Source organism: Benincasa hispida, chromosome 3 (genome assembly GCF_027475165.1).
Source record: "Benincasa hispida cultivar pf3 chromosome 3, pf3_genome.v1.1, whole genome shotgun sequence".
Taxonomy (NCBI): Eukaryota; Viridiplantae; Streptophyta; class Magnoliopsida; order Cucurbitales; family Cucurbitaceae; genus Benincasa; species Benincasa hispida.
In genome coordinates this window covers 73,690,422-73,718,279 of record NC_143480.1, presented here as the reverse complement: position 1 = coordinate 73,718,279, position 27,858 = coordinate 73,690,422, and the positions used below count along the sequence as shown (strand labels likewise).

Below are 27,858 nucleotides of genomic sequence, written 5' to 3'. Positions count from 1 at the left end.
AACTTGAACTGAGCGATGGTGAACGGCAGACGCACAATGACGAATGACTAAAAAAATATGAAAGTAACAAGAATTTCTCTCTAATTGACCTCCCTTTGGAATAAAGGGAATGGTTTGGAATGGATGGTATTTATAGAGGAAAAATACTCTTAACATTAAATTATTTAGATTCCATAACTTGAACTAGCGCATAAGACATTTTATGTAATTAGAAAATCCATATTTTAATTAGTTAGAAAATCCACCATCTAATTAATTTAAATTGAATTTTGAAATTTCTCTTATCAACCCAATTTAAATTAATTATCTTCTCTATTTTTTTTCCTTTTCTTTATTTTCAAATATTTATCCAAAATAATCCAAAAATTCCAAATCTCTTATCAAATTATTCGCAATCCAATTAACTTCTCAAACTAAGTTAATTTTGGGTCCAAACTAAATTTAAAGGAACATACAATCTAATAGTTGAGATAAATTACATCCTCCCACATGGTTAATCAATTTAAAAACACACTTTTCCCAAAATAAATTAATCCAATTTCTCCTTAAATTGAATTAAAATTATAATTCTTTACAAATATCTTTTAAATTGAAAATTTTGGAATGTTACACTAATAATACAAAATACTTAACGACACCAACCCAACAATCAAATAACAAAGGAAATAGTAGGTAGAGAAGTAGAACTAAGAATGAAACATAACTTTGGATACATATCATTCATTACAATAACATCATTTGATGTCTCCCGTAAAATATTACTACGTTCTCAAAGTGATTTATTAGTTTTGAAGGTGCCAAGCGAAGCGGCAAGAATCGAACACAATGCAGGAAATTAAGTTAGATCATTAAGGGTGATAGGACTCTTCCATTCGATTTCTTCATATGCTAGACCACTTGTTTTATGGTGAGCGGAATTTGAAAACAAAATAATATATCCATAAGATTTATATATTGAAAGTTTTTTCCTTTTATTTTTTTTATTACTTTTAAAAAGATATGGTACAATTAAATTTCATATAAATTGAATGAAAGATTCTATTTTGAGTGGATTTGGAATATGGATTTATTTGAAGATTTAATTAAAGAAAATTAGTTGCACAGAAGTTAGAGGAATGGTAAAGAATTGGATCACGTGCAAAGTAGTTCCTTTGCCATAAATTTAAACAAATTTCGTTTTTAACATTTTTTTCAAATCATACTATAGGCTTTGCTATGCAGTCAAATTTCCCAAAAGAACAATTGAAACCGGCCCTTTTGGGTAAGCCCAAACCAATCCCAAGCCCAAGCCCAAGCCCAGCCCAACTTTTTAAAACGAATTTAGGGTTTTATGTTTTTGTTTTGTTACTGTCTGCTGGAGAGCTCCCCTGCGATCACCCACGATTGTAGCTCCTTCGTCAGACTCCCCCGAGCTCCTTGCTTCCTTCATCCCACGACACGATTTTAAGACTCACCCACCGCCGGCGATTTGAAAACCCTCCACGCCGGCGACTTGAAGCCCCTTACACCGGCGACTCGAACCCTCCACGCTGGCGACTTTGGTCTCTTTCTCTCCCGTTTCCTTTTTTCTTTTATTTTTATTTTTTTCCTTTCCCGATTTCTGTTTGAGCATCCCGTATTTGTTATGATTTATATTTTTAGACCGTTCATCTTATCTAGTCTTTTACATAATTTGTATCGTTGTTATTTTGATGTTTGAAGGTAATATTTTCCGACGTGTTGTGACTTTTTTTTTATTGTTTTTAAAATTTGTTTTAGGAGGAGTGGAAGTTAATAAGATCCCATAAGCCAAGAATACTCATCTGATTTCGTTCAAGCAACATGTGTCATAGGATAGCAACCAACCTATTCTTTGTTTACATCACTTATGTTAAATCATTATTATATACTAGGTTAAATAGTTGAAGTACAAATTTATGCACCTAACAAAGTTCCACTACAAATTAGTTCATCAGAAATTATGAATTAATTGTTACAAGTTCATTTTGAATTAATCAATGTGTCTGTTTCATGTTAATGGTATATTGTATGTGTTGCAAGAGAAAATAGACTATCAGCCAAATTTGATTCTTTAGAAGAAGCTTGTCAATTTTTGAGAAAACCATGTCAGTGTAAAAGAAAATCCAGCAGGCTCGATCCACAGTAGGACTTTTACTTCTTTAACCACTAACCCATTCATATAATAAAGCTAATAGGCGAACAATTTTTCTTGTAAGGGCAGACTTCAAACTCACAAAAACCTCATCGGCATTGAAGCAGACATAGCCAATGGAGAATAACGAAATCCCAGAAAACGCCAATGAAAGTAATGGATTTCCTTCCTTTCATCGTTATTGTATATTGTTCAACTTATTAGCCTTTTTTGTTTTCTGTATTTCATTTTCGTTGATGTTCTCTTTGTGGGTTTTGGGGTTCAGATTGCCCAGGTCCTCAGTCGGAGTCGGCGGGGAAATCCGATGCCTGTCAAGGATGTCCTAACCAATCAATTTGTGCTACTGCACCTAAAGGCCCTGACCCAGGTTCCCTTTCTCCTCCTGTGAATCTATTTGCTTTTTGTTGCCTGTAGTAGAAATTTGGATTAGTTTAGAGAGATTGCTTTGTTGTTACAGCTCATGAGCTTTTGGGGCTGACTGGTTTATTCTGTTTAAATAGTTTTTGAAGCTAACTTGAATGTCAATTGATGAGATTACTATCCTATCCATATGGCTTTGTTTGAGATTTTTTCTTGATAATCTGGGTTTTGCTTCTTCATGGCCCACCCACTACTCTTTGGGGATTTGTCCATTTTGATCCTTGAACGTTTAAGAAGGGGTTATTTCCCCTTCTTTTTTGTTTTATATAGCTTTTGTTATCTTAATTTTAGCATAACACTGCAATCATAAGTATGTAAAAATATTTTCATAGTTTTTACATGGAAGGTTTTCACCTAGTATAGAATTTGTGTTGAGATTTTACAAACAGACACTTTCTATAATTACAGGAACCAAGAAATTGACAGGTTAGAAGTACAGGGACCAAAAAAAAAAGTTATTAAGTTTTCCTAAAACGAATGGTCACTTTCTAAAAGTACAGGAACCGAGAGTGAACGTTTTGAAAGTACCATCAAAATAGACAAGTTAGAAGTATTGGGACCAAAAAGGAAGTTATTAAGTTTTCCTACAACATTGTAGGGTTGCACAAGAGACCTCCTATTTCTATTTTTTATTCTCTCAAACCAAGCAAAACATGTAAGCTAAACTTTGCAAGCTTTAGATGTTGTTGGTTTACTGTACTACCACTAGGTGAAATTGTGGTGTGAAAGGCGGAAGTACTTTTAGATGTTGCCTTGTTTAGAATATACCTTAGTTCTCTATCTTCCTTTTATTTGGTTCAGGGGTTGCTCTACATTTTGGCAAATTGCTTCTTGGTCATAAAGGCATTAGTGTTTGGAACTCTGTGGTTTTCTGAATCCTATATATGAATACACTAGTCGAATCTATTATGTGTTTGTGTGTTTATGCTTTATTTACTATTCTTTCCTCACCTTTTTCCAGACCTGGTTTCAATAGCAGAACGAATGGCAACGGTTAAGCACAAGATTCTTGTTCTATCAGGTAAGGGTGGGGTTGGAAAGAGCACGTTCTCTGCTCAGCTTGCATTTGCGCTAGCTGCCATGGACTTTCAGGTGGGTCTCCTTGATATTGATATTTGTGGCCCGAGTATCCCGAAGATGCTCGGTCTAGAAGGTCAAGATGTGCATCAAAGTAACCTTGGATGGTCCCCTGTTTACATAGAGTCCAACCTTGGAGTTATGTCGATTGGTTTCATGCTCCCTAACCCTGACGAAGCGGTCATTTGGAGAGGCCCTCGAAAAAATGGACTCATCAAGCAGTTCCTAAAGGATGTGTATTGGGGAGAACTTGATTTTCTGGTTGTTGATGCTCCTCCAGGGACTTCAGACGAGCACATATCAATTGTACAATGCCTTGAGGCTAGTGGAATTGACGGTGCAATCATCGTCACCACACCACAACAAGTGTCTCTCATCGACGTGCGAAAAGAAGTGAGTTTCTGCAAAAAAGTAGGTGTAAAAGTTCTCGGAGTTGTAGAGAACATGAGCAGCTTGTGTCAACCACTTTTAGATATGAAGTTTCTGAAGACGACAGAAGCAGGAGAGCAGACAGACGTAACGGAATGGGTGGCAGAGTACATACGGGAAAAAGCACCAGAGCTACTAAACGTGATTTCTTGTAGTGAAGTGTTCGATAGTAGCGGGGGTGGTGCTGCGAATATGTGTAGGGAGATGGATGTGCCATTTCTAGGGAAGGTACCATTGGATCCACAGCTTTGCAAAGCAGCTGAAGAAGGAAGGTCCTGTTTCGGTGACCAAAAATGTGGGGTAAGTGCCTCAGCTCTGAAGAAGATTATAGAGAAGTTGATACAAAATCAAGGGTTTTCAACAATGTCAATAGATGATAAAGCGTAGGACAGCCCCTTTTTCTTTTTCTTTCCTTTTTTTTTTTTGAGAAGCGTAATATATATATGTTTTTTTATCTTTTTTATTTAATGTGGTCGTGCAATTATTTCATAGACTATATGTTTATTCTCTTTTGCCCTCGCAAATCATAGGGTTATTTCTCTTAGCTTGTAAGATATCATAATATAATCTCTCTTCCATCACTCTTTCACAAAACTTTGTTGTATTTTCCTCTGTTCAAAACACACCTTTGAATACCTTGCTCTTGTTGGTTTCAATATCTTGGCCTTTCATTTATTTCATTCTATCTTGTTTAATTTGTATTTTTTTTTAATATTATATCGCTAGACGGTAAGAATTTCGATCTATGATCAACAATTTGAGGTAGGAGTAGGATATCTAAGGTCATACTAAACTTTGCACATCATTTTATGTTTTCTAATACTGTATAGAGTTGTTAAAAAAAATTGATGACTTGAGAAAATCGATCAATCCAATGTATGATTTGGATTGGGTTATCAATTCTTTTGAATTGGGATGAGTTTAAATAAAAGAAAAAGTTATGGATTGGGTTGGTTCATAGGTTCATTTAAAAAATTTAAACCAACCTGAATCAATCTATATAAGCTTTAAAATGTATATTATTTTATTTATGATATAATTAGATATGCATATATTTATTTTAGTTTTATTTAATTTCATTAGTTTTTTTAAGATAATTTGTTCCCCAACTAATCCTAAAATATTCAGCACTTTGCAAAGAGATTTTATATTATAAACATTAAAATTGAGTTGTTAATTTGCTACATGATCGTGTAGCATTTACTACAAGATCATGTAGATTTTGCTACACGATTGTGTAACATTTGCTACAAGATCGTACAACAAGTTTGCTACACGATTATCGAGCAGTTCAAGATCTGGTTCACTTGTTTTGAACCGAATGACTCTAATAGTTAGCCTTTTAACTTTCTTTTAGGTGTCCTATCCCGGTCCATTTTAAATATAAATATGATGTATGTTTTTTCTTATAAGTCATATAGAATCAAAACCTACCATATGTTATACATTTAATTTCATGCATCATTTATATTATAAGTGTTATAATATATGTATATATATGATTTAATTTTATAGCATGCTCATGCATCATATAATATAAGTGATACTATATGCCTGCATGCATAAATAACATAGTCATGCATCATTTATATTATAATCGTTATAATATATAGTTTGAATGAATGCATGTAATGTATTTTATTTAATTTCATTACTTTGTTATATATAAGTGTTATGTATATGTAGTAATAAAATGAACATTGTGTGATGCGTGACATTACTTTAGGTAATCTTATAAACGTTATAATTTTATAAAGTATGTCAATGCAATGTAGGTTTAATTTTGTTTCATTTACTTTATAAGAGTTATAAATAAATGAAATTAGAAATTAAAATCAATAACTAAGAGTTGCATGCGAACTTATGTAAAATCGTTTTTTAAAATAGAGGTAATCTTATAAACGTTATAATTTTATAAAGTATGTCAATCAATGCAATGTAGGTTTAATTTTGTTTCATTTACTTTATAAGAGTTATAAATAAATGAAATTAGAAATTAAAATCAATAACTAAGAGTTGCATGCGACCTAAGTTCACAAATTTCTAATGAAATTAGAAATTAGATTAATCTTTTTTAATCGGTCTAATAGGATTAAATTGATTTCAATAAAATATTAAATTTGTAGCAAACATATCTATAAGGGACTCTTTATCTAAGGTGCGTTTTGCCTAGGCTGGGGTACTTATGACGGAAATGTCGCACTCCTACCTGGAAACCTACCTAGAAAGGTGAATTGGATAGATTTGCTACAAGCATGCAATTGTTGATTAACATTTGTTAAAGTGTTTAACAAATATTAATCAAAATTGTTTAACTTTCCAAAAGTAAGTGTTACTTTTGGGCAAACTTAAACAATCACTTAGTAAAAATAATTAGTCGTATTTTTCCTAGTCGGAGGAAAATATGTATATGATATGTCATTTTTCACTCATATTTCTCCCTTAATGTTCACACCGTGAGACTCATGCTTGGCCTTGAGGCGCCTTGAGAGCGTCCCCCTTCAGATGGTGTTTGCATGGGTCAACATCAAAATAAATGGAGAGAGTATTTATAGTAAGTGGGAGAGGAATGTGTGTCAACATGTCCTACGGTCTCTTTCATTGGTTTGCATCGTGAGACCTTCTTGCATGGCCTCGAGGCGCCCTAGGAGCATCCCCCTTCGAATGGTTTGTGCAGTAGGTCAATATCAAGGCAAACTCTAGATATGGATAGGATCACTTTAGTTTTTTGCCCCAAACAGTTTTTCCCTTCGGTTGGCTCATTGGGGCAGAACTCTATGATCTAAAATAGAGGGTCACACTTATGGAAAATTATTAAGCAAGTTAATGATTTATTGACCGAATAAATGATGACTGATTGTTATAGGAATAAGAGTTATTCTAGTGTAATGATTGGTTGAGAGTGTCTCAATTCAGTGAATGGACAACTGACTACCCTTCGGTGACTTTTGTCCTAAATCACTGAAGCATCATTGAAAAATTAGATGTTAAATGGGGTTCATTTAGATTTTTCTAAAACTGATTGGATTTTTTAAAAGTCATGCTAAAATCTAATGTAGATCAATGTGTTTATTTTTCATCAAATATGCCAATAGCGTTTTTTCTAGTTTGATTAATTTCAATTACACGACGTGGAAAGAATCCATTAAAACGTTTTTCATGGTAAACAACCTCGAAATTATCATGATTGAGGATTGTCCTCAAGTCCCAACCCCTGATCTACCACGAAATATTCGTGATACATATGAGGTATGGACGAAGGTTAATTCTAATGGTCGAGTTCATATCTTGGCAAGCATACCTGATGCGTTGGCCAAAAGGTTTGAAAACATGGTCATTGAACATAAGATCATACAATCTATGCGAGAATTGTTTGAATGAAAGTTCTCATGATTCAAGCAAAACGGTATTGATGACAATGAAACCAATAGTGTCAGTTCCCAAGATAATCTCCAGTCCATATTGAATGCCAAAGAACTAACAGAGAAAGCAATCATTGCCAAGTTTGATGAAGTTCATCGACGAGGATTGTCCTCTAAGATGAAACTTGGAGTTTATGACTTGGGTTGTAAAGCTAATCCCACTACTCTCTAGAAAAGAAAGAACTCCAAAATAAATAAATCTGATTTATTTGTCTTGGAAACGTGCTTAGTAGACAATGTTGATTCTGCCTAGATAGTTGATTCAGAAGCTACTAACCACGTGTATTCTTCCCATCAAGGATTTAATTCCTGAAAACAGTTGGAAGCTGGAGAGATGACTCTTAGAGTCGGTACTGGTGAGGCCGTCAGTTGTTGCTATAGACAAGCTTAAGTTGTTTTTGGACAAGAAATGATATATGTTATTAGATGACGTATATGAAATTCCTCATATCAAGAGGAACCTAATTTCTGTTTCCTGTCTAATTGAACAAAAATATTTCACATCCTTCTCTGAGAATAAAGTGTTTATTTTTAAGAATGGAATGGAGTTAGGTTTTGGTTTAATGGAAAATAACTTATATGTACTAAGGCCGTTAGTCATAAAAGCTGTGCTCAATACAAAGATATTCAAAATAGCAACAAATGTAAGAAACCAAGAATTTCTCCTAAAGAAAATGTCCAGTTTGGCATCTAAGGTTAGGTCACATCAATCTCAATAGGATTGAGAGGTTGGTGAAAAGTGCACTTCTAAATGGTTTAGAAGAAAATTCTTTACTAGTATGTGAGTCATGCCTTGAAGGCAAAATGACCAAACGACCTTTTATTAGAAAAGGTTATAGAGCCAAAGAAACCTTGGAGCTTATACATTCAGACCTCTGTGGTCCGATGAATGTAAGAGCACAAGGTAGGTATGAATATTTCATCTCCTTCATAGATGATTATTCTAAAATTGAGTATCTATACCTAATGCAACATAAGTCTGAAGCTCTTGAAAAGTTCAAGGAGTACAAGACTGAAGTTGAAAACTTATTAGGTAAAAAAAATAAAAACACTATGATCTGATCGTGGTAGAGAGTATATGGACTTAAGATTCCAAAACTATATGATAGAACATAGAATCACGTCCTAACTCTCAGCCCCAGGTACACCTCAACAAAATGGTGTATCAGAAAGAAGAAACATAACCCTTTTAGACATGGTTCGGTCTATAATGTAATGGGATTGGTGTCCTAATTCTTCTGGTAGTCTCATAGTTTGTAAACAGTTTGTAAACATATTGTTAAAATAAATGTTATTTTATAAGCTTTTAGTCAATCCAATAAAATAAGATCCGAGGTTATTTTATGTAACTTAAGCATGTATGTGAAGACATACAAGTGGATCATGCCTTGAGTAATAACCTAAATGGTCTGTAGTATAAGGATAAAGGAGGGATGTCTTATCCTAGTGACACTACGGATACGACATGCTTTGTAGATATTACAAGTGTTGTAAAGTGTTACAAATGGTTTGATCTGACCATTCATGTGAGGACATGCAAACAAGGTATCCTATACAAAGAGTTTGTATAACGTCGTTCATAATTGAGACTTACATTTCACTAGGATGACCATAGGTGACATGACCTTAATCCTGAGTGAGTTGAGAACTCCTACTCATAAGGGCGGTCCTTTGATTTGTATGGGTGAGAGTGGCCAGATTGCCAACTCAACAAGCCTACCACTTTGGGAACTCGTCTGATTGGGGAGCTGGGAACTCAACTACACAAGACGAAATTCACTCCTACCCCTAAGCGGGGGTTAGTAGATAAATTGCTCCCTTAAGGGCTGATTCCGGGTCTTGAACATAGTGGCCACACGCTCTCTTGGGAAAAGAGGACTTAATCATAGTAGGACTATGACTTATTGTTCGTTAGAGGAATCAGTGGTACTTAAGGAGTTAGATGTAACTACAGGGGTAAAACGGTAAATTGACCTAACTGTACTTACGAGTGATTTGTGAAGAGTCTGTTGGGGTCGATGCCCTAAAGTCTCATGTCTTGTAGTTTGTAAACAGTTTGTACGAACGCTTGTGATGTATAATATATGATATTTACTTCACTTTTTGACTTTGCACATTTGGATGTTTTATTGGCTTTACCACAAACCAATAAACTTAAAATCCCTAGTTGTCTTTATGTAACTTAAGTATGTATGTGGTGACATACAAGTGAATCATGTCTTAAGTGATAACCAAAATGGTCTGTAATATATAGATATAGGAGAGAAACTTTATCCTGGCAACGCTACAGATGCGGCCCGCTTTGTGGAATAGTTACAAGTGTTGTGACTTGTCACAGATGGTCTGATCCTAATCATTCGTGTAGGGGACATACGAGCGGAGGCGTCCTATACAAAGAGTTTGTATAAGACTTGACCACGAAGTGTTAACGTCTTGTCATATAACCCCGTTCATGATAGATACTTCACTTTACTAGGATGACCATAGGTAACATGACCTCAATCCTGAGTGAGTTGGGAACTCCTGCCATTGAGAGCGGTCCTTTGATTTGCTTGGGTGTGAGTGGATAGAACGCCGACTCAAAGCTACCACTATGGGGATTCGTCTGATTTGGGAGTTGGGAACTCAGCTACACAAGATGGAGTTCACTTCTTCCCCGAAGCAGGGGTAAGTAGATAGATTGCTGGGGCTTGAACAATGTGGCGCCACACATCTTCTCATGGCCCGAGAGGTGTTCACACATAGTAGGACTATGTTGTATTGTTCATTAGAGGGATCAGTGGTACTTAAGGAGTAAGATGTAACTATAGGGGCAAAACGGTAAATTGGCTCAGCTGTACTTATGAGCATCTGTGAAGGGTTATTGTACTGATGATTGGTTATATCCGATGGACATAGAAATATATCTGTAGTAAGAAGAGATCAGTTGTCGATCTTTAGTGGAATGTCTGGTAGTTAACGAATGGTGGATATCGTGGCTAAAGAGTTTAGTCAGTTATTCACGTACCGTTGGAGCTTCGAGCCATAGGTCCATAAAGTCCCCTTGGTAGCTTGGATACAAGTTGCGAATCAGTTTTTGGGTTATTTTGAAATGTTCAAATTGACAAAAGGGAGTTCGATTATATATGATATAATTGAACTAGTTAATTGTATATGATATAATTGACTTTATGTATGAGATCCATTAATTTGGAGGAAATTGGATATAAATATGATTTATATCTAGTGGAGGAAAAATACTATGGTTAATATATGATATTAAACCATAAGTTATGAATATAATGTGATTATATTTATTATTTATTAATTGGACAGTTATGGGATAATTGGTTGGCATATCTTCTTTTTTCGTAACTGATGAGTAAGATGAAGAATCATTTTTTAGACGCAAGATGAAGCATCGTTTTTTAGACGCTTAAAATAGCTCACGGTGTATTGCGATTCAAGAAGGTCATCGCTTAGTAAATCAAAGCATATACAATAGTGTTGTTTACTAAACGATCGCTTACTCCTGCGCACGCTACTTACTAAACGATCGCTTATCTTTTATTAAATGATTGTTTAGCGCCTGAGATTTTCTAAACGATCGTATAGATGATCGCTTAGCTTTTCCTACACAATTGTATACTTCACCTAAACGATCAAGCATTTTTTTTATACAATAGACGAGTCTTTCTCCCACTTGCTTGATCGTTGTATATGATCTCTTTTCCTCCTCCCCTCTACCAAATCCGAACAAAGCCTACCCTTTAAATTCTTACTCTGAGAATATTGAAGGCTCCAAGTGGTGGTGTCGTCCCTGTTTACTTGTGTTCGTGTAAAGCTGTTCGTGTAGATGACCGGGGTGTTGCTAGATGACTGGTCTAGCAAGAGCGAGAGGTCGTTCATGGAGAGAGCAAGATTTTAATTGACGAAAAATCTTCAACTGGTATGTTCTCTCGGTCTCTTATTTATTGATCCTTAAGTATGCCAGTAATTTAGTGTTGTTAATGCATATCTGTATGTTTGAATGTATATGTGGAATTTATGTCACAATGAATTGGAAAGATCCGCTTCCACTCAGAGGTACTCTTGTAAAGCTTCTTCCGATTTGCTCTCAAATTCTCCTTTTAAGTGATTGTTGATGCAAATGTGTTTGTGAACTGAAGTGAAGTCATCGGCTCTATTTATAGGCGCTCCAACTCCTCCTAGTGTCGACACCTCCTACTGTCTGCATGCCCAAGCGTTCACTACTTAGGCTACCAACGCAATTACTTGCCACCACAAACATGAAGTGTTCACTCCATCTTCATCCAACACAACACATTCAATTTGCATGCCTTCTCATTCGCCCACCTCAAATTGCATGGACTCCAGACATCCCTTTTAATTGCCACATGTTCGGATAAGTTTATTAGCCAATAACTCTCTTATCATCGCATACCCTTTATGGCTGCATGTCTTTTCACACAATCCTTGGCGCATGCGTTCATTAAGGTCACTGCATATCCGTTATTGCATGCTACTCACACTAACCTTGTCATATGCGCCCACATGTCCTTCGAATGTCCTTGGTGCATAATTCAGTCTTAGCGCATAGCACATAATCATCGCATGGCCAAGCCTCGTTAACGCATGATTTGGCCCTTCAGCGCATACCCTATCCTGGCCATAACTCTTAGCGAACAACTCTATGTGCCCAACACGTTTATCATGTCCCGCCTAGTCATATGCGTTCAACCAGCTTCCCCAAGGCCAATGCTTAGTCCACATGACTGCATTCTCCTTCCCATACCCAGCCTTACGATTGCCGCATACCCTACAGACCATCGCAAAGCACCTTTAACACAGGGTTCTTCAAGCCTTGCCATCACATGAGCTTTGAGGAAATCAGACATGAGGATTTCCATGAGCAGTCGAATGATCGTTCCAAATTCCATTCGTGTTTGAACATAAACAATTATAGTCACAACCGGAAACTAACTGGTCATGCAACATACGAAATTACAACATGCTTTTATCTCACGGTTACCATGAAAACCACCAATAATCTCCCACAAAATTGGTTATTAGAAAAAAAGAGATAATTATCTAATAATTAATATTAATAAATATATATGATAACCAACTTACCATAGTATATTTATAACCTATAGTTTTAATATTTCATCTCATGAAATATATAAACCATAGCTCTTTTTCTATTTCATGGTACTTAATGTAAATCTCATTTACATTAATCCTCCACTTGATATATCTCATACATCACACCGATCATATCATATATAATCGAATTACTACTTGTCAATTTGAACATTTCAAATCAACACCAAGAACTGATTCTTAACTTGAATCCATTGAGCTACCATGGGGACCTTATGGACCTGTAGCTCGAAGCTCCAATGGTACGTGTGAAGGAACTTTTATTCAAGAGTACCTACGAGCGGAAGCGGATCTTTTCAATTCATTATGACAGAATTACCGCATATATATTCAAACATACTTTCATGATACAAAAGGGATCAAGAAATCATACTAGATGAAGATTTCTTCTTCACAACGAGTCTAAAGCCCAACCGTCTACCTCAAACAGTCACCACTCGGACAGAAGGAATCGGAGAAGACAACACCACTTAGAGCCCTCAATATTCTTGGAGTGAGAATCCAAAGTGTGGGCTTTGTTCGGATTTGGTAGAGGGAAGGAGGAAGAGCGATCATACACAACGATCAAGCAAGTGGGAGAAGAGATCGTCTATCGCATAGATAGGATGCTTGATCGTTTAGGTGAAGTATATGATTATGTAGTAAAAGTAAATGATCGTCTATAAGATCGTGTAGGAAAAGGTAAATGATCGTTTATACGATCATGTAGGAAAAGGGTGAGCGATCGTCCAATATGATCGTGTAGGAAAAACTAAGCGATTGTCTATACGATCGTTTAGTAAATACCGAGAGCTAAACGATTGCTTAGGAAAAGGTAAACGATCGTTTAGATAATAGCGCTCGACGGTGTACTTGGTATGCGATCGCTTAACAATATCGTATATGTAAATGATCATGCAGTTCTATCGTGTAGGCACTGAATTTCTAAACGTGACACTATCTTTTTCACAATACCCGCACACTCCGAGATCAACATACCGTCTGCTATTTATAATGCACTCGTTCGTTATTTTAAACAAAGAGGCGTCTTCCCATTTCCTTTAAAACCATCCAATTATTGTGATCTTATCACATTCATAACTTATAAATTAATATCAAATATTAATTATAATATTTTTTTCCTCTACTAGATATAAATCATATTTATATCCAATTTCCTCCAAATTAATGTATCTAATACATAAAGTTAATTATATCATATTTAATTAACTCGTTTAATTATATCATATATAATCAAACTCCCTCTTGTCAATTTGAACATTTCAAATGGACCCAAAAACTGACTCTCAACTTGTATCCAAGCTACCAAGGGGACCTTATGGACCTATGGCTTGAAGCTCCAACAGTACGTGAATAGCTGACTAAACTCTTTAGTCACGATATCCACCATCCATTATTTGTCAGGTACTAAAGACCAACAATTGAACTCTTCTTGCCATAGATGTATTTCTATGTTCATTGGATATAACCAATCATCAGTACAATGACCCTTCACAGATGTTCGTAATTACAGCAGGCCAATTTATCGTTTTGCCCGGTAATTACATCTTCCTCCTTAAGTAACACTGATCCCTCTAATGAACAATACAACATAGTCCTACTATGTGTGAACACCTCTTGGGCCATGAGAAGGTGTGTGGCGCCACATCGTTCAAGCCCTGGAATCAGCCTTAAGGAAGTTATCTATCTACTTGCCCCTGCCTCGGGGAAGGAGTAAATTCCATATTGTGTAGCTGAGTTCCTAGCTCCCAAATCAGACGAATCCCTAAAATGGTGGGTTTGAGTCAGTATTCTGGTCACTCGCACCCATACAAATCAAAAGACCGCCCTCAATGGCAGGAGATCCCAACTCACCCAAGATTGAGGTCATGTTACCTATGGTCATCCTAGTGAATTGAAGTCTCAGTTATGCACGGTGTTATATAACGAGACGTTAACACTTCGTAGTCAGGTCTTATACAAACTCTTTGTATAGGACGCCCCCGCTCGCATGTCCCCTACACGAATGATCAGGATCAGATCATATGTGACAAGTCACAACACTTGTGACCATTCCACAAAGCGAGCCGCATCCGTAGCGTTACCAGGATAAGGTTCCCTCTTATATCCATATACTACAGACCATTTTAGTTATCACTCAAGACACCACTTGTATGTCACCACATACATGCTTAAGTTACATACAGATAACCAGGGATCTTAAGTTTATTGGTTTGTGGTAAAATGAAAAAAACATCTAAATGTGCAAAGTCAAGTAGTGAAGTAAATATCATTTATATTATACATCACAAGTGTTTGTACAAAGTTGTTTACAAAATACTGGACACGAGACTTTAGAGCACAAACCCCAACAACGTGAATAATTGACTAAACTTTTTAGTCACGAGATCCACCTTCTGTTAACTGCCAGGCACTCCACTAAAGACCGACAGCTGAACTTTTCTTACTACAGATATATTATGTGTCTATATCAACCAACAAATAGTGCGATAACCCTTCACAGATCGCTCGTAAGTACAGCAAAGCCAATAACCGTTATGTCCCTGTAGTTACATCTAACTTCTTAAGTACCATTGATTCCTCTAATGAACATAAGTCATAGTCCTACTATGACTGAGTCCTCTCTTTTAAAGAGAAGCTGTGGCCACTATGTTCAAGACCCGAAATCAGCCCTTAAAGGAGCGATCTATCTACTTACCCCTGCTTCGGGGGAGGAGTGAATTCCATCTTGTGTAACTGAGTTCCCAATTCCCAAATCAGACAAGTCCCTAAAAAGGTAGGCATGTTGAGTTGGCAATCTGACCACTCTCACCCATACTAATCAAAGGACCACCCTCAAAAGCAGGAGTTCTCATAACACTCAGGATTGAGGTCATGTCACTAATGGTTGTTTAGGTGAGATGTAAGTCTCAAGTATGAACGACGTTATATACAGAGACTAGTCATCTTATGGTTTGGTCTTATACAAACTCTTTGTATAGGATACCCCCACTCGTATGTCTCCACATGAATGGTTAGGATCTATCATCTGTAGTAGTTCACAACACTTGAAAACCTCTATAAAGCGAGCCATATTCGTAGTGTCACCAGAATCAGATATCCCTCCTTAATCCTTATATTATAAACCTATTTAGGTTATCACTTAAGGCATGATCCACTTGAGTTTACATACGATAACCATAGAGCTTTGTTTATTGGATATGAGTACATGCCAGATAAAATAACTTTTATTTTATTCATAACAATGTGTACAAATTACAAACTATGAGACTCCGAGAGAATTAGGACACTAATCCCAACAAGCATCACACAGCCTTGCCATGCTCATCGCATAGCTTTAACGCCCTTCGCTTAGCTTCATCGCGTATTTCTTACGCACACCGCATGCCCATAACCTTGCTTCATTGCATAGCTCTAGCGCACATTGAGTAGCCAGCACCTTGTGCTCATCACCGCATACTGTTCCGCACGCATGCCCAGCCTCAATCGCTTAGCTTTGTGCTCATCGTCTGGCACTATCGTGTAGCCCCGTAAACAGCTATGCGATCACCCTCGCACAATGCTTCAATGCCCAGCGCCCACACTTGCGCAATTGAATGCATCCTTACTTGTGCCCGACCCCTCCTTGCCACTAGATGACCCTTCCTCGTTGCTTGATCACGCAACCTCTTGTCACCCGAATGCATGAGTAGCCCTTATCATGCCTACGCTTGGCCAACGCCTCATGCTAATGTACGGCCAACATGTGTCCACCACTTAGCCATCAAGACCTTGGTGTTTGCCTAACCTCTATAGCCAAAGACCAACACTTACTCATGGCACCTTACGTCCATGGCTTGGCCTCATATCCACGTATCAAGGAGGTTTAACCTATGCGTCCAAGCCTCCACTTCAACGCCTAACTTATCCTTGGGTTCAACAAAACCTTACACATCCTTTACAAGTCTTGGCTGCTCATATACAAGGCCCCATGCGTTCAAGTTTCTTAACACCAACACATGTCTATTTTGTACTTAGCCAATTTTACTACCATACTTAATCATCCTTAGGGGAGGGTGTCATAATGATCATAGGAAAGCATTTAAATACTCATACATTAAGCAAACAGATTTAACCCTTAACGGTTTAACTTAGTTCATAACATTAATCTTCACCCTTACCCCGTGACGATTATCTATTCATGATGAAAGAAAAAGTGAAAATAGAGATAAATAAGATGATGGAAATAAACATGGTAATATATAGATAGAAATTGAGTTGTTGTTTACAAAATGATTAATCTCTTAAAAAAACAACGTAATACAACAAAGTAAAGAAGTGAAAGGATAAGGGTAGTTGTCAGCAATTTCTTATTTCCAACAGATGAGTATCAAGGCTGCTGGTGATAAGATGATCATGTGAAATGGAGAAGGCCCTCTCAGAATCTTACTCCGACGAAGCTTCAATGAGAAATCGGGTTGAAGTTTGGGTATGGAAGCTCTCAGAAAAATCTCTAATTCTCTTTGCTCTCCTCTTCGTGGGCGCCAAGCCTCTATTTAGAGAGCCATGCATCGACAATTTTGGGACTTTTGCTTTGATAAATCGTCACTCTGACGCGATAGGTGAGATGTCAGCACTGTAACCATGGTCAACATTCTAAGGATTTAACAGAAGATCTACTGGCATAGGCTCAGAGATCTCGAGTCATGCGATCAACTATTTGTTCATCGGGTGGAAGATCAGCGCATGTGATAGATCCTATAGTCAACTGCAAAATAAAAATTTGGACGCAATAAAACTCATGAAATGCGATCATCGACCAGCCTTAAAGTATTTAGCGCAAGCATCATTTCAAGCATGAATTCTTAGTAAGATTGACGCATATTTTGCATTCCAATCCTCATTATTCTAAGTAAAAGAATAAAATAACTTGTACTACAAGTTATCAGTCATTAATATAAAATTCTCTTATTTGATTCGAATAATTTAAATCATTCATCACTACTATTCTTTAGTGAGCTAACAAGAGGACCTTATGGGCCTATAGATTAGAAATTCCAATGATATGAGATTAATTGATTAAACCCCTTTAATCCAATTAATCAATATTTATTAACTATCGATCATTCCACTAAAGACAAATAATTACACTCTTCGCACTATAGATATATTTTTGTGTCCATAGATATAACCAATCAATAGAGCGATGGCCCTTCACAAATGCTCATAACTACACCTGGGTCAAAATATTGTTTTACCTCTGCAGTTACATCTAACTTCTTAAGTACCACTGATTCCTCTAATGAACAAATAGTCTATAGTCCAACTATAAACTAAAACCTCTCGGGCCAGTGAGAGGTTGAGACCTTATTATTCAAAATCTAGAATCAGCTATTTAGGGAGAAATTTATCTACTTTCCCAAGGAATGGAAAGAGTGAATTCCATCTTGTGTAGCTATGTTCCCAGCTCCCTAATAAGACAAATCCCAAACATGGTACATTTATTGAGTCGGCTATTATGGTCACTTTCACCCATATAGATCAAAGGACTGTCGTCATATACAGAAGTTCACAACTCACTCTGGATTAAGGTCAAATCTCTTATGGTCATCCTAGTGAAATATTAGTTTCTTAAAGTAATGGTGTTATGAAAAGATACTAATTATTTCGTGGTTTGGTCTATGTATTAACTCCTTTATTCCACTCACATGTCTTTACATGAACAATATGGTTCATATTGTTTGTAACATTTACATCTCATGTAACAATTACAATGTGGGTCGTATCCACAGTGTTACCAGGATAAGACACTCAACCTTCATCCATTTACTGTAGACCTTTTAGGTTATTACTTCAACATGAACCTCCTGTATGTCAACCATATACTGTTCAAATGACATCATATAACCTTGGATCTTAGTTTATTGGATTGAGTTAATTTTGTCTAAATGTCAAATAAAATACCTCTAATTTTATTAGATAAATAATTTGTGTTAACAAAACTACAAACCACGAGATACACTAGATTTAGGACATTAATCCCAACACAAGGTTATCTTTTATAACTTAAACATGTATATGGAGACATATAGTGGATCATGTTTAAATGATAACCTAAACGGTTTGTAGTAGACGGATAAGGTTGGGTACCTTATCTTGGTGACACTACGAATACGACCCACTTTATAGTTGTTATAATTGTTATAAAGTACTACAAATGACCTGATCTTGATCATGTGGAGACATGTGAGCGAGGGGTATTTTATACAAAGAGTTTGTATGAGAACGGACCACGAAAGGAATAGTCTTTCTATATAACACCATTGCTAGAGGAGACTTACATTTCACCAAAATGTCTATAAGTGATTTGATCTAAATTTTGAGTGAGTTGTGAACTCCTGCTTATGAAGGTGGTTCTTTGATCTGCATGGGTGAGAGTGATTAGTTTCGCTGACTCAATAGGCCTACTATTTTGGGGATTCATCAGAATTGAGAACACAATTACACAAAAAGGAATTCACTCATTCTCTATAGTTAGAGTAAGTAGATAAATTGCTCATTTAAGGGCTGATTCTAGGGCTTGAACAGTGTGACGTCACACCCTCTCCTGGCCCGAGAGGGGTTCAGTTATAGTTGGACTATAAGTTATTGTTCATTAGAGAGATCAATGGTACTTAAGGAGTTAGATGTAACTATAGGGGCAAAATTGTAATTTTGGCCAAACTATACTTATGAGGAATTTTTTGAAAGGTCAATGCACCATTGATTGGTTATATCCAATGGACATAGAAATAAATCTGTAATGCAAAGAGTGCAGCTGCCAGTCTTTAGTGGAGCGATCGACAGTTAATGGAAGTTGAATAATTTAATTAAAGAGTTTAATTAATTAATCAAGTACCATTAGAGCTTCAATAAGTCCATAAGGTCCTCTTGATAGCTCAATTGAGATTAATGAGAATCAAATTAATTTTGGATTAATTTGAATAGTTCAAAATAATATAGGGAATTAACTATGTATGATATAATTAATATAAAATTAATTACATGTGATATAACTAGGGGTGATTATTGAAACCGCTAAAATTGAACTGAATACTAAATCGAACTGAAACCGAATTAATGTGGTTCAGTTTGGTTTGATATATTTTCAAACCAAATTATTGCGATTTGGTTTGGTTTCAAATTTGAAACCGAACCGAACCACTTTTTTAATAAAATATATTAAAAAACAATCTATATAATTTAGAAAATATGAAAAAGCATAAAAAATTAAAAATACAAAAAACTGTGAAATCGAACTGAACTGACCACTTATATGTGGTTCGGTTCAGTTCAATTTCAGAAAATATACTTCTTAAAATTTGCGATTCAGTTCGGTTTGAGCCCCAAATTGAACCGAACTGAACCGTGAACACCCCTAGATATCATTAATATAATATATATGATATATTATAATATAAAGTTTTTATTTGAGATGAAATAAATATTTGAATATGATTCGATTATTAATTATATGAATGTAACCCATATAAATACTATAGGTTAAATTTAATATGGATTTGATTCATATTAAATACTATAGGTTAAATGAGAGAATGTTAAATTATAGGTTATATTATATGTGATATATTAAAAACTATAACTTATATGTTATATTAGATATAACATAAAGTTTTAGTATATGATATAGTTAATTAATTAATTTTAAAATGGTTTTTTAAATTAGTTGGTGATTGATAACTCCCTCCCCTTAATTCTGTCATAAGTTTATTCTGGGACATTATTCTTCTTCCTTCATTGGTAGAGATAGACGCAAGCTCTCTCAGAAAATTACTCTGCAAACTTTTCCTCTCAACAAAAAAATTCCTCCCTGCCAAAATTAAATCGAAACCTACAACTCTTGACGATTCTCACCCTTTGAGAATACCAAGGTTTCGTAGATGGTGGCTTCGTGTTCGAATTGTTCGTGATTGGAGAGGATTTGATGAAGAGATTGGTCTTTAAGAGTAAGTGGTTCTAAATTCCTTATTTCCTTTTAAAATTCTGTATAACATGCTTAATTGGAATGTATTCCATGTTTCCATTCTCTGTCAATTTGTGAGTTTCTGTGAAATTAAAAATTGAGTTACGATCCGCTTCCGTATCGAGGGTTCACACATCCTTCATATATAACCTCATCCATTCATTTGATTATGTTTTTTTATACTAACTACTTGAACTTCTTCAATTCTTCTTAAGGATTCATAAAGAATATCTTTGTACAACTAATGATGAAAGAATTGGTCAAAAAGGAGATTACGAAAAAGATTGATGCATGTGTGATCTACCCTGTCGTAGACAGTAGTTAGGCTTACACCTAGTTGGAGCATTCTTATGCATGTATGGACAATCACTACTCTCATACACTTATTGTCAATGAAGGATGCAAAGTCTAGTAGATTGATATGATGATAAAATTAAAAGTTTAATTTATAAAATCAAATGCATAAGAATGAGATTTCTACAACTTGGGGTCCAATTTTAGCGTATAAATTTGAAGGTTAAATTTTTATTATTAATTGTTTGTAGGTCCAATTTCTACAACTATGTAAATTTGAGCATCTAATTTTAACACATGTAGAAGTTTAACGGTGTAATTGCAACTACCCTCTCCTTCTCGGTTTCTCTCCCTCCTTTTCGCAATTCCGCACCTCCCACCGGAATTGTCACTAATCTTCTTTGCATCGACGGTAAGGATCTTCACTCTCTCATATATATTTCACGTGGTTTTCCTCTTCCTTTTTCAGTCCCTGCTGTCGCAAAAACCACTGAAGCCAAATTTTTTTTTGCAAAACCTTAGCCCCAAAACCACTAAAACCCAAAATTTATGAAGAATCTTTGCGGAAAAACTGTAACATCCAGAGATTTAATAAAATTTAAATCAATTATTTAAAAGTATTGGATTTTATTTTATATTAATTTTAGATTTGGAGCCAAAATTCATTTAATTAAAAAACATAATTCGTTTTATTTTATTTGAATTTGAGAAATAACTAGGGATGTCCATTTATCCCGCGTGGTCTCCGAACGGGACGGAAAATCCCCCATTAGACAAGGAATGGGGATATTATTTTCCCCGTTGGCTAAACGAGGACTGGAAGGGAGATTATATTCCCCATCCCTGCCTTGGTTCCCTACCCCGATGAATATATTATATAATTATATTTATATAATAATAATTATGTATTATTATTATTATTATTATTCGCACGAGATTTCAAGAGAAATTTATTTCATGGAACTTGAACTTTGTATTTGTATTAATTTTGTGGAAAGTGAGTACAATCTCTAATACACAATATTTTGATGCTTTCAAAATAAACTATAAACTTTAAGCTAGTTGATCTTCTTGAACGATCGACCTTTGGGCTTGTTGATCTTCTTGGGTGATCGGCCTTTGGGCTTGTTGATCTTATTGGGTGATCGGCCTTTGGGCTCGTTGATCTTCTTGGGTGATCGACCTTTGGGCTTGTTGATCTTCTTGGGTAATCTGCTTTTGGGCTTGTTGATTTTCTTGGATAATCGGCCTTTGGGCTTGATGATCTTCTTGGATCATCGACCTTTAGGCTTGTTGATCTTCTTGGAGGATCGGTCTTTGGACTTGTTGATTTTCTTGGATGATCGGCCTTTGGGCTTGTTGATCTTTTTGGATGATCGGTCTTTGGACTTGTTGATTTTCTTGGAAGATCGGCCTTTGGGCTTGTTGATCCTCTTGGAGGATTAGTGTTTGCATGAGGCTTCCGGAGAAACTTTTTTTGTGGAGTTGAACTTAAGTTGGTGTTGGTGTTGATGTTGATTTGATGCGATATAGTTCGATCTCTAGTACTTGATCCTCTGATTCTCTCCCAGTTGAATGAGTACGCTTGATTTGAGGAAGCGAAGCGCGTGATGATCATGGAGTTGAAGTCTTGGAAGAATACTTGTATCTCCGAAGGACTTCAGTCTTTAAGGGTCTTCTATCTTCTAAGAGTGCAGCTTTAGGAGTCTTGGGAGTCTTCTGCTTATTGTTGAATTCTCTTTAGACTCTCTAAATGTAGAATTGCTTGTATCTTCAAAGGACTTCAGTCTTCAGAATGCTTGCATCTTCAAAAGACTTCAGTCTTCAGAATGCTTGTATCTTCGAAGGACTTCAGTCTTCAGGTGTGGTCAGCTTCAGGAGTCAAGGAGTCTTCTGATTGTAAAGAATTCTCTATAAGCTCTCTAGAGTATTGTCACACCCCGCACCAGATTATCCTCTTATCCTGGACGGAATGGTGACTGTAGTAGTTACCAACCCTTTTGGTGGCACTTACTGCCTATCTTACCTGTTAAAGATTGCTCAAAACCCTGAATACATACAAATTAACTCAGAACTTAACACATTTACATTATAGGATTTGGCAGCATTATTCATACATGAATATTACAACTTAGTGAGCCCCATCTAGAATACTAGTCACTAGTCAGACACATGTGTACTAACTAATACCAATCTTCAATTACGCTTCCTTTAACCCGTTTCTTTGAGTGGCAGAGCAGCAGCAAAAAAGTCTTCTGGGAACTGACCGCTACCTAGAAAGGAAAACATTTGAAAACGTGAGCTAGAAGCCCAGTGAGTGACTTAATAAGACGTAAAACTCATGCTTAAACTGAAAGCTTGAAAACATAATACTGGAACTTAAAATACACCAAGCAAACGTGTACATAAAACCTTTTAAACCATTGTATCTGCAACCTGAATCTTAGTTGAGAATGAACATTCACTACTCTAATACCCAACGTCAAGCCATGGCCAGATGAGACCTCTACTTCGACCTGTTCACATTAAACTATGGCTAGAAGAGATCCCTACGTCGATCTCTTTAAATATACCGATGGCATCTCAAATAACATCCTTAAAACATAAACGTTGTTAACAACTCTTAAACATCAATAATCATCATTATTCCCTAGTTGAGAACGAGCATACATTGCTCTAGCTCCCAACATCTATTATCGGCCAAGAGACCCATACCTCGGCCTCTCATTCAGACCTACCTACATACACATGGAGTTTGCTATGTACCGTCAACATCTTAGGTACATTTATTCAGATACCTTCTCTACCTTCAGTATCCCTATTCATTATGTTTAGAAATACCAACGCATGTACTTTGGCAACCTTAGGTATTTAAAACATAGTTCGTCAAGTTTCATTCAACCTTAGCTTTAACCCTAACGCATGTTTCATACTATGTGAAATAAGTTGGCTTAAAACATATTGAACTAGCTTGTAAAACCACCAGCATGTGTTAGACATGGAAAACATACTTAGAAAACTCATACATTAGTAAACATCATGCGTTGATACACATTCATAAGCATTAGAAATTCCTTACTATCCTTCTAGCCTAGGAGAATATATGACTGCCTTTATCCTTAGTTGAGAATGAACTACTAGTTCTAACCCTCAACGTCAACCTTAGTCGAGGAAAATCCCTTTTTGCTCAGTCCCTCGACGTTGTATTACCTACGTGCACGTGGCTATAACTAAGTACCATCGTACCTTATGTACCTGACTAGGATACCTTCTCATTGTCCTTCAGTATCCTTAGGTACTTCTGCTCAGATACCTTCTCAAACATCCTTTAGTATCAAGCTGCTAAGATACCTTCTCAAATGTCCTTCGGTATCAAGTTGGTCTAGTACTTTCTTGAATGTCCTTCGGTACCAAGTTGGTCAGATACCTTCTCATATGTCCTTCGGTATTTGGTTGGGCGGATACCTTCTTAAATGTCCTTCGGTATCGCATTGTAAGTAAAACTAATCATAACCATTTAGTTGAATACTAAGGCTTAGTGCTCAAATCATCATACTAGTTCATCCATCAGACTAGATCATCATAAAAATGGAGTTACTTAAACATGCTGAAAGTATTTGGACAAAATAACATATTTAAATCATGCTTTACTTAGCATGAAAAACCATTTCATGAACGTTGCTTGGCACCTCATTTAAACACTTAGCATGAGAAATATCTTCAAGAAATCACAGTTTCTAAATCATTAAAACAGTAAGTCATCACATAGTCACTCACAACTCGTTGGCCTCTTAACGGGTTATACGCCTCTCCTAGCTCTTCTTTGCCTGAAAGAACATAATTCCCAGTTAAACTACTTAGAATTCTTAGCAAAATACCTCAAAATAGTTCATTTACTAATAGAACTTTTATCAACAAAATCAGTATTACTAGCGAGAAAATCATCATGAACGAGATCACCCACATGAGTGAGATCATCCTTATGAGCGAGATTTACCATTCCCAGCGAGATTTGGCACTTTCCAGCGAGATCCAGTGCAAACTAGCAAGATTTCCGTCCCTAGCGAGATCCACTTCTCGCTCTCGCTCTCGCTCTTGCTTCCTCTTGCTCTCTCTCGCTCTCGCTCGCTCTCGCTCACTCTCGCTCTTGAGCTGCCTGCTTAATCCTCCTAAGCAGCCGTCTGCTTATGCCTAGATCCTCTATTACAACTTCAAAAATTCATAACTCAAAATCCAACCCTCTTTTGAAGAAACTTCCTTCTACAAACATGTTTAGAATTGAGTTACCAATATTACCTAAAACTTTCAGCTCAAAATTCCTCATCGTTTAATCTGAGATTCAAAACTTCATCATTGGCCCCAATTCAAGCAGTTGCCTGCTTGTTCAACAATTTCTAGTTCAACATTCAAAATTATATAACTCGATTTCCAGGCCTCATCTTAAAAAGTTTCATTCTACAAAGTTGTTTATAACTGAGTTAAGAATATTATCTCAAATTTTTAGCTCAAAACGCTTCGTAATTCGTCCTAGAGCTTTAATTCTTCACTGATGGCCTAGATTCACCCAAGAAACGAACCCTTCATCTTTATTTTGCCCCTCCGGCCTTATTCCGGCGAGTTTTCCTTCCAACAGCCCAGCCACAGAAGATAGATACACAGAGCTTTTGAATTCCACTAGAATTAACAAATAGCCTAAGTAGTCTGTCCAAACCGACCCAATGAATTCGACCTTCTTGCTTATATTACCGCCCAAAATCCAGCATAAACCCTCCTCATGCCACCTGGCTCACTATTGGTGATGAAGGGCTAGGATTTAGCAAATTTCCTTTTGTAACTTCACTCACAATATTACTTCAGCACTACTCCTCATTAGATAGCATGGTCTCATTCATATGCTTATTATGCATTCCATCTTCTATCCTTCCTGAGACATGGCATTATTTAGCTCATTAGAAGACTTCACATTACTTAAAGTAATTAGGGTTCAGATTTTACAAGTATAGAATTGCTGACCCCCACAAATGAGGAGAACTCCTCTATTTATAAAATTCTCTGTTGGAATTCATGGGCTTGGACTTGATCGGTCCATGGGCCTGACTAATTGGATTTGGGCTTAGCCCAAATAATAATATCAAATTGGACCAAAGTAATTTTATTCAATCCAACGGTTATGAAGGAAATATGTGGCATCATCGAACTTCGCCAATTTATGTCTGCAACTTCAATTTGGGACAAATGTCAACTTCTAATTAGTTTCGAATTCAATTATTTGTAATTTCGTCATTAATTTAGTAAATGACGTGGCAATTTGCGATCGGTCCAAAATTTCTCATTCAACAAATGTCCCCTTTTCAAGATTTATGCACGTTTATACGGTGGGTGGATCTCGAAAAAGATAATTCGAAATCAAAGTATGATTTTAACTCCATTAATTTGATGCATCATTTTGATCAAAATATGAGAATTTAGCTCAAAATTTTGATTTGAAATTTGTTTGATTTGACACACTTTCGCCAAGTAAACAAAAGATGAATTTTAGTCCTTGACTTTCTTGCTCCCAAGTGAACTTTAATTTGAACTAAAGTAGAATTTATGTTCACTTTAATTTCAAATTTAATTTAATATTCCAAATTCTAACAATCGTTTTTTTTTAAAAAAATTCACGTGAATTTGAAGTAGAATTTGTCATCTTGTCTTTATCTTTCCTTTAACTTTGATTTGGTGGATGTTTGGAGTGTGCCTATATTTTGATTTGACACAACACTTAGATTATGCCAAGGTCTTGACATTAGGATGAAATTTTATTGGTACCCAAATCTTGGCTTGAATTTTGGAATAGAATTCGAGGTGAAATTGAATCTTGATCAATTTTGGTTTGAGATAAAAATTTGGGATATACCCAAATTTTAATAAGAGACTAATTGAGACATATTTTTATCCGCAATTTATTTTGATTCAAGATAAAAACTCAAGGTCGAATAATTTGAATTTAAAATAAAATTTGGAATATGACCAAATTTTAATTTGGGATAAATTTTAGATCTTTCCTGCAATTTAAATTGAAAATAGGGATGAGAGAACCTAAATTTGGATGAATTTAATATAAAATTTGGAAGATCCCCAAATTTGAGATTTTATCCACAATTTAATCTCAAAATTGAAATTTTGATTTTGAATAAAATTTGGAATATGGCCAAATTTTAATTTGAGAGAAATTTTAGATCTTACCACAATTTGATTTGGAACTAAAGATATGAACCTAGATGAAATTGAAATAAAATTTGGAATATGCGCAAATTTGAATTTTAACCGAAATTGAAATTCAAAATTTGATTTGGATAGAATTATAATCTTAAACTAATTTTGATTTGAAGCTTGGATAATCTAGGACTTTGAACTTGATATTTGGATAATATGGATTCGAATCTTATTCCGACCTAAATTATTATTATTATTATTATTTAGTGAAGTTGAATATGAGCCTTCAAACTTGCCAAAAATAAAACCACTTCTTTTGTTAAATTGGATAAATCCCCAAAAAAAAAAAAAAAAAATCAATTTAACCCAAAGTTTGTTAGATCTTCTCAAATGCTATGTGTCAATCTAAAATCTAAACTTCTTCTCCAAATTTGGCTTTTAAATCTTAACCCTTTGGTTATTCATCTATAAATTGAACTCAGAAACCTCATAGAATTCACATTGAGTTAATCACCTCCATTGCATCTCTAAAAACTTCTTCAAGACCTTTTTATTATTTCTTCAGTTTTTTTTTTTTTTTTTTTTATGCTTCTTGTTTTGCTTTGCCGAATCGATGGAAACAGAGCACTCTCTCGTGATCGATCTTTTTTTTTTTTTTTTACTCTTTCGTGACCGATCTTCTCTTGTTTTCTTTTTTTTTTTTCTTTTCTAATTTTTTAAGC

At 35.7% G+C, this 27,858-nt stretch overlaps 1 protein-coding gene across 1 annotated transcript; it reads left to right on the top strand.

Moving 5' to 3' along the window:
- Positions 1 to 1,323: 1,323 nt before the first annotated feature.
- NBP35 (nucleotide binding protein 35) lies at positions 1,324 to 4,672 on the top strand. Its single transcript, XM_039027101.2, has 4 exons — positions 1,324 to 1,541; positions 2,222 to 2,305; positions 2,418 to 2,519; positions 3,534 to 4,672. Exons 2-4 carry the CDS (start codon positions 2,269 to 2,271, stop codon positions 4,463 to 4,465), a joined length of 1,071 nt encoding a protein of 356 aa, XP_038883029.1. The 5' UTR covers positions 1,324 to 1,541; positions 2,222 to 2,268; the 3' UTR covers positions 4,466 to 4,672.
- Positions 4,673 to 27,858: the final 23,186 nt, after the last annotated feature.

Excerpts from the sequence above, each read along its gene's own strand:
- NBP35 (XM_039027101.2), top strand. The coding sequence starts at position 2,269 with ATGGAGAATAACGAAATCCCAGAAAACGCCAATGAAA. Across the intron at positions 2,306-2,417 it reads CCCAGAAAACGCCAATGAAA|ATTGCCCAGGTCCTCAGTCG; the intron begins GTAATGGATTTC and ends TTTGGGGTTCAG. Across the intron at positions 2,520-3,533 it reads ACCTAAAGGCCCTGACCCAG|ACCTGGTTTCAATAGCAGAA; the intron begins GTTCCCTTTCTC and ends ACCTTTTTCCAG.